Source organism: Saccostrea echinata, unplaced genomic scaffold (genome assembly GCF_033153115.1).
Source record: "Saccostrea echinata isolate AGI-Se365-2 ecotype Australia unplaced genomic scaffold, CSIRO_AGI_Sech_v1 ptg000009l, whole genome shotgun sequence".
Lineage (NCBI taxonomy): Eukaryota > Metazoa > Mollusca > Bivalvia > Ostreida > Ostreidae > Saccostrea > Saccostrea echinata.
This window is the reverse complement of record NW_026889758.1, coordinates 22,682,595-22,690,000: the sequence shown is the minus strand read 5'-3', so window position 1 is coordinate 22,690,000 and position 7,406 is coordinate 22,682,595. Positions and strand designations below refer to the sequence as shown.

The 7,406-nt window shown below is 32.0% G+C and overlaps 1 protein-coding gene across 1 annotated transcript in view; it reads left to right on the top strand.

Moving 5' to 3' along the window:
* The window catches only part of LOC133182539 (exonuclease 1-like), a 17,915-nt gene extending 12,393 nt beyond the window's left edge, over positions 1 to 5,522 (top strand). The window contains exons 12-15 of the mRNA XM_061317387.1: positions 832 to 850; positions 1,185 to 1,209; positions 2,882 to 3,002; positions 5,207 to 5,522. Coding sequence (XP_061173371.1) covers positions 832 to 850; positions 1,185 to 1,209; positions 2,882 to 3,002; positions 5,207 to 5,315 — 274 coding nt within the window. The 3' untranslated portion in view covers positions 5,316 to 5,522. The remainder of the gene's footprint in view (positions 1 to 831; positions 851 to 1,184; positions 1,210 to 2,881; positions 3,003 to 5,206) is intronic.
* Positions 5,523 to 7,406: the final 1,884 nt, after the last annotated feature.

Here is a 7,406-nt window from a genome sequence, read left to right as displayed (position 1 = left end):
AAATATTTCAGGTACTAATTGGCTTAGAATCATCAAACTTATTTGATGCATCTTGGGTCCTCAGAGAATGACAAGTGATAAGAAGGTCACCATGACCTACTCTCAGGTACTAATTGGCTTAGAATCATCTTGGGTTCTCAGAGTGTTTCATCTAAAATGTAGGTCATGATGACCTACCTTTGGAATTTCAAGGCTTTATCTAAATATACAGGATACTTAGAGACTTAAATAGAAGTGATAGGTTGTACAGTTTATCAGAAGAGCAATTCAAGGCCGTTGGGCCTCTTGTTTTTTGTTTGATTTACTTCAACCCATATTTTTCAAGGTGGGTAGGTTTATTATTACATGTATTATTATTTTTGAATTAACTAACACATTGATAAATGTTATGAAAAACACAGATTTACACATTAATTCCCCATAATTCTTACCTAAACTTTATTTAAGTATTTTAGATGTTTGTATATGCAGCCAAAAAAATTTAAAAAGGTTTACAGAACTTAAAGTTTAAAAGCAATACGGACAATCCGTATTTTTCCTGTAAATTGAAAAGTAAGAATTTTAAATTAAAGTACTTAAGAAATGATTGAGAAGGGGCAATTTTCAAGGGAAGATAATGAATAATGCAGAACATTTGTTAAATTTGTTAAATCATTGCCCCATCAATAAAGATGGGGCCACATAAATAGAAGGTATCAATTTAACATAGGAGTATGCTTTGTACAAGAAAAACTTTATAAATCTTCCCAAGAGAGCAAGGTAAATCGACTTTGAATTTAGAGTTGACAAAAAGAGGTTTCATTTATTTACATGTACAAAATCATTTGTCAGGGAGAGAATTGTGACTCTTGTGAGCTTTGTGGCTATAAGTCTCTTGTTTCCTTAATTTCATGCTTCAGATATAACTTTGCTTTAATATAGCAATCTTTCGGTGTGAACAGGGTTTACCAATACATTTTTGTGAATTTCTTTACAAACTTGGCAGTCTTAAAAATGTAAATCATTTTCAGATGAAAAAAAAATTGAAGTACATGTACATTATTTTTATCAAACCAATTTTCAATTTTAGCAATTAAGCAATGTAAATCCAGAGGTCCCTTCAAATTCATCATGCTAAGTTTCTCTTTTTAAACACGTTATCAATAAATTGTGGAAATATAAATTTATGCTTGTTTTATTTACAGGAAACAAAGGAAAAGTCAAGTATAGGTAAGAAACAAAAGTGTTTATTGTGGAAATTCCTCAAGTGAGAGTAAAAGTTGGCTTACAGTACCATATTTGAATTTACTCATACTGCTTTTCTCAGGTCAGAGAAACATAGTTAATCAGAGATTACAGAGCCCACCTCAATGAATGTTGTCTTTAAGAAAGGCAAAATCGCACACTTAATTAATAATCTAGTAGTGTGCATTCCTAGATGAAACATTTATGCAATTTTGGTCTGATAGCAGACTTGTCGAAATTTTTAAATCATTGTCAGACATTTGGTCTGACAAAGTCAAATGTTCTGTCGGACCAGTCAAAGTTTTGTCAGACCAGATACATGTACCTTATTTTGTCGCTGTGAAAGTCATATGAATAACAGCACCAAAATGCCCTGGGTTATTTTCAATAGCCTAAAATATTACAAGTCTTTAATAAAAGACATAAATGACATGTTTTATGACTTTGCTATAACAAATTTAATTGGATATCGTCAACACGCTGCGTACGCTGCCATTTTTTCTGTGTTTGTGACCTTCAACTGCGCATCCCGACCTTTATTAAATTTGCATCACGCTGGATTTTTTCAAACGGTCATATGGACCGACGTTTTCTTAATACTTGTCGGTCCAGACAAATTTTTACCAGCCTTGCCGACAGGACCGACGGATTTCGACAAGTCTGTGATAGGCTTGCAGTTACTTGGGAATGGACTTGTCTGAAAACTTGAAACAAGTCACTCATTTAGAAAATGTAAGTCAAATCTTGAGAGTGTTCATCCCTAGATGCATTATCCATTCAAGTTAGATTTAGATGGGCCTTATAGTTTCTTGGTAATAGACCTGCTCCAAAAACTTTAACTTGGTCACTCATCTAGAAAATGTAGGTCAAGTCCAGCACCTGAAGTAACTCTGGTAGTGTGCATCCCTTGATGCATTTTCCATGCAAGTTTGCTTCAGGTAGGCCTTATTGTTTCTTGGTCATGGACCTGCTCCAAAAACTTTAGCCTGCTCTAAAAATATTGTTCTAGTCATTCTTCAGCTGAAATTGCAGCATCTGAATCCTTGACTAGTACAATGAAACATACTAGAAGCATCTTCCATACATCTCTGATTAATATAGGGCCTAGAAGTACTTGAAAAATATTGCTCTAAAAACTTTAACCTGGGACGAAGAAGCCGAGGGTATTACATAAGCTCCCCCCCAACTTCGCTGAGACGAGCTTAAAATCACATGATTCTCTTAGTCAACAATTCAGATTTTAAGCTTATGATTAGAAATGTTTTCCACTTTAAAGCAAAAGATGAATACTGTAAACCAACTATTATTCGGGTCATTGTTTATTCGCAATTCGTCAGGTTGAAATCAATCCGTGATGATAAATTTTCGTGACTTAGGAAACATTCTCTACAAATACAAAGCAAAATAAATGGTTCACAGTGATTAATATTTGTGAGAGAAAGTAGGCCGCGAAACTCGAGGATATTTCTCGCACATGAATAAAAGTTGGTGTACAATATACAAAATTCTAATTGCTGGCATCACAAAGTTGTTGATTCATCTTAGTGACACACTGATTTTAAGTGTTGGTGCAGATGTCAAAGTCAAAAGAAAAATATTACAATTATCATGTCAAAACAAAGTGTCTACATTTGTTTCATTTTATTTTTATATTTAGGCTCTGTAAAGTCACGGTGTAGAGCAAGTGGGCTGTCTAAAAACAGAAAAGGCACAATAACAGCAGATAACAAACAACAGAGTATCAAAGACCTTTTCTCCAAGTTTGCATTTAACAAAAGGTAATTTTAACTGCAAAGTTTGCTTAAAAATAGATTCTTGATATTGAATATCTCTGTTTATCCATTGTAATTAGTTAAAAACAAGAAAGCCATTTATACAGCATGAACAATTAGAAAATGAGTGGTTTTGATGTTGACATTTTGTGGCAAAAGTTGAACTAGGGGTTTCCTTTGATAGTGTCTCAGAAAGGTTCAGTCGCAGACAAATGATTTAAATCTGGAAAGAAAACTAGTCATTTTTAGCTCACCTGCCAAGGGCTGAAGTGAGCTTTTCTGATAAGAATTTTTGTCCATTGTCATCATTGTTGGCATTGTGGTTGTCACTACTTCATAAACTTTTCACATTTTTGACTTCTTCTGAAGAACCACTAGACCAATTTCAACCAAACTTGCCACAAAGCATCCTTGCATGAAGGGAATTTAAATTTCTTCAAATGAAGGACAAAACCCTCTGTCAAGGAGAGATAATTAAGAATTAGTGAAAATGTATCATTGTTTAAAAAATCTTCTCAAGTCCCACTGGGCCAGAAAAGATCAAACTAATGTGAAAGCTTCATTACCTAGTTTAGAATCAACTTTGTTCAAATCATTATAGCCCCCTGGGGCTAGGATGGGGCCACAACAGGGAATCAAATTTTTACATAGGAATATATTGGAAAAGATCTGTAAAAATCTTCTCAAGAACAGCAAAATCACGATTGGTCATATTGATATGGAAGCGTCCTTGGGTAGGGTAGATTCAAATGTGTTCAAATTACAATATGTTCCCTGAAGGGTGGGACAAAAATGGACAATCATAGTTTATCATAGGAATATATAGGAAACAATTTCTAAAAATCTTCTCAAGAACAGCAGATCCATGTCATATGGAAGCACCCTTTGGCAGTGAAGATTTGATTTGTTCAAACTATGACCCCTGGGGATAGGGTGGAGCCACAATGTACAATCAAAGTTTTACAGGCCAAACAAAAAAATATGTGTGGTTCCGGTTACACTTCCATAAAAATTAGGGTAGGTAGGTAGGGAATTTTTTTTTTTTTTTAACAAAATGATTTTCTTAATTTTTCTAAATAATACCTATCACTGCTTTGCAAATGGCATTTAGATGTGATGTGATAATATACTAGTCAATATTGGTAGGGGACACCTTCATGCTAGCTTGCTTTGGACTTAATACTATTAAACACTTGCACTATGTTTTGTAAGGAGGTCGTCATTGCTGAAACTAAAACTTAAATCGAAGCCATTGATGGAAATCGGGGAAAATTCCGGAAAAAATATGAAAATTGCCAAAAAAAAAGTTTAAGGTCGGGGGTATAAAATAGGGAAGGTCGGGTAACCGGAACCACACATATTTTTTTATTTGGCCACACAGAAAATCATGTATATAGGGGGGAGAATCTGTTGATAAAGAACAATAAGGTCATAGTGACTCAGGTGAGCATTGTGACCCATGAGTCTTTTGTTTTATTTAAACCTTGAACTTTTAGCAAAAGTTAAGAATACAAAGTATGTGTGTTCAAATAATTTATGTTGCACACAGTATGTTCATGGGAAAATGTATAATTCTGATGTTGACTGAATGACCTCCAAATATTTTACCATTGTGTGCCCAAGTAGATTTTAGGGTTTAAAAATACCCATTTCATCACTTTCATATGTAATGGCATTATTAGTTGGCCAATAACTTGTTCAAGTGACATCAAAATTAATGGAAGGATTCTTTACACAATCCTTTCTCTGTGGACCAACATGAGGAATTTTGGTTTAAGTATATATTCTGTACAAAGTATTTTGACACAACTGTCAATTTGCTATAAGCAAAATATGTCTGTAGGTTTAAAAATATCTGAATTGTTGCTGAATGCATCAGATAAACACCTGATTTGTACCACAAAAATTATCCTAAACTGTGATCAACTGACCCCCCAAAACTGTACCTGTCCTCTTCTATCCATCTCTTATATAGTGAATATACATGTTGAAAGATACTTAAGACTTGAGAGTCTCAAGAAACCAGTAATAACAAATAAAACTTTTGATGTTAGGACAGACAAACAGCATGATTTCTATATTAGAATTTATTTAAATGTGCTTTCTGAAGAATAAATGCACCCTTTCCATCCCAGCATTCAAGAATGATTTGATATCTAACATTTTGCATCATTATTTTAAATATGTACAGTATGTTTTAATTATTTCAGAGAGGAGAAACTTATTCGAGAAGTAGAAGATAAAGATGTAGACCTGGTATCATTTACGCCATCTAATAAGCCCTGCTCAAAGGCAGTACAAAGGAAACTACTTCCCTAAGAGAGTTTCACTGGCTGTTATTGACCCTGAAACCATACACGTGGAAAACATTAGTGCTAGAGGCAGACAATATGAATACACACTGAAAAACAAAAAATTGAAATGATTAAAAGATTTGCCATGCAAATTGACATTTTATTTTCCAACTTGGTTTTACATATATGAACTTTAGGATGAGTTATATTTAGATATACATGTAGAATTGACTTTATTTTATCATTTGTTTGGATTCAGTAGATTTTAAATTTCATATTTTGAAGAAAAAGATAATCAATTTCAGTTTTTTAACACAGATTTACTTCTACTTTGGCCAAAGCTCTAGGGGATAAAGGAGACTCACATTTGTTAAAATGACTTGGTGAAAAGAAAATGACATCATTCTGCCAAACAAGTTCAAGTTTGCTCAGAATTTACAATTCCTGTCTGGACCATATCTTGCAGATGGAGAAATATTAGAAGCCAGATTTGACACAGTGCTTGCATAAAACCTGAGGGTGTGTTCTGACATTGAATCAATGTCATTTAGACTAAGGTCACTGAAAGAAAAAGTATACAATTCAGGCCCCAAGACCATAAACTGAGAATAGACTTAAGTTAAAATTTTAAATTAATATAACTTTTGAAATAAGTTTGATAATGGAACAAAATTTTCATCATATGTTTACATTGGAATATTATACAAACCTGCAAATTTTTAATTATGTATGTTTAATAAAACTCAAGATATTCAAAATCAAAATTTTGACTTAAGTGTGTTCTGGGTGAATTAAAAAAAAAATGACCACCAAACTGAATTTTTTTGGCAAAATTCAACTACTTATAACATATTTTTCACTTATATCATCAGATTGCAAATGCATTCTAGTTTAAAATCCTGAAGTGGCAATAGAATAGACAATTGGATTAAATAGTTTCAGAATTTTTATTAGTAAAATTTCTTTTGAAAAAAGAAAATATCATTACACCTTAAAAGACTTTCTAAATACATAATCACAAGAAATTATAGTTTTTTATGTTTCAAAATGGTAAAAGGGGTATAAATGATTAAATCTAGACCTTGAATGAGTATCTTCTCTTGTACATGTGACAAAAAATTGGCTTTTTGATTGTTATTTTATATTATTTTTTCAATTCTGGTTTGAAAAGTTTTAATATGAAAAAAATATGAAGCAATAAAATTCCCCAAAATTCACTTTTTTGTCCGTCCAAGTCAATTCTTTAAATCTAAGCCAAAAAAGAATTGTTATATATGAGTTCTCTTACAAAAAATACCAGATTTTGAAGTGACCCTATGTTGCATTATTGTGTTGCACTCCTGACATCTGATATGTATTTTATTTAACATTGTTTTAAAAATTATAACACACAATAACCCGTTATTACTTTGTAAATCAATTTGTTGTGTTGATATTTTTCATCGTTTACGGCAGGTTTTTCATATTTTGAAGACCTTAATACATGATTATTTGCAAAGTGTAATATATATAAATTTTATTTAAAATAAATGTGAAATGATGAAAACTATTCCCTGAATTGACTGTAAAATTTCTGTAATTTGTTGATAGACATAGTGTTTTAAACATCAAATAGTATCAAACATTTTTTTTCAACTTATTTTTTAGTAAAGGTAGTTAAAAAGCATTGGTAATTATAAAGCAGTTTTGTTGCACTCCTTACTGCAGTAAAGTTTAAAATTAAAACCATAGAACACAAAAATTTATAAAGTGTTGGCAACATCAAGTGGTAATGAAATTGTGCAATACTTTTAGTCCAATACTTCATTATTAAAACAGATGAAAGTATTTAAAGTTCACATTTTATCTGGAATTATACCCTATTTTATGCCAAAAAACTAGCTTAAATGTATATTTAGAAGATAAAATATATTTTAAAGCATATTTTCCTTTAGAGGACAAACACAGTAACCCACCAGAAAAAATTCTACTCATCATTTTTTCTTTATTTTTATTCTTATTGGATGATTTATAGTTCTAACATATTTGTTGCACTCCTGACCAAAAGCATTGGGGCCTTTAAAGTAGAATTGTGAAGTGAAAATTACACAAGAACTTGTTCTGTTGTTTCAGTGAA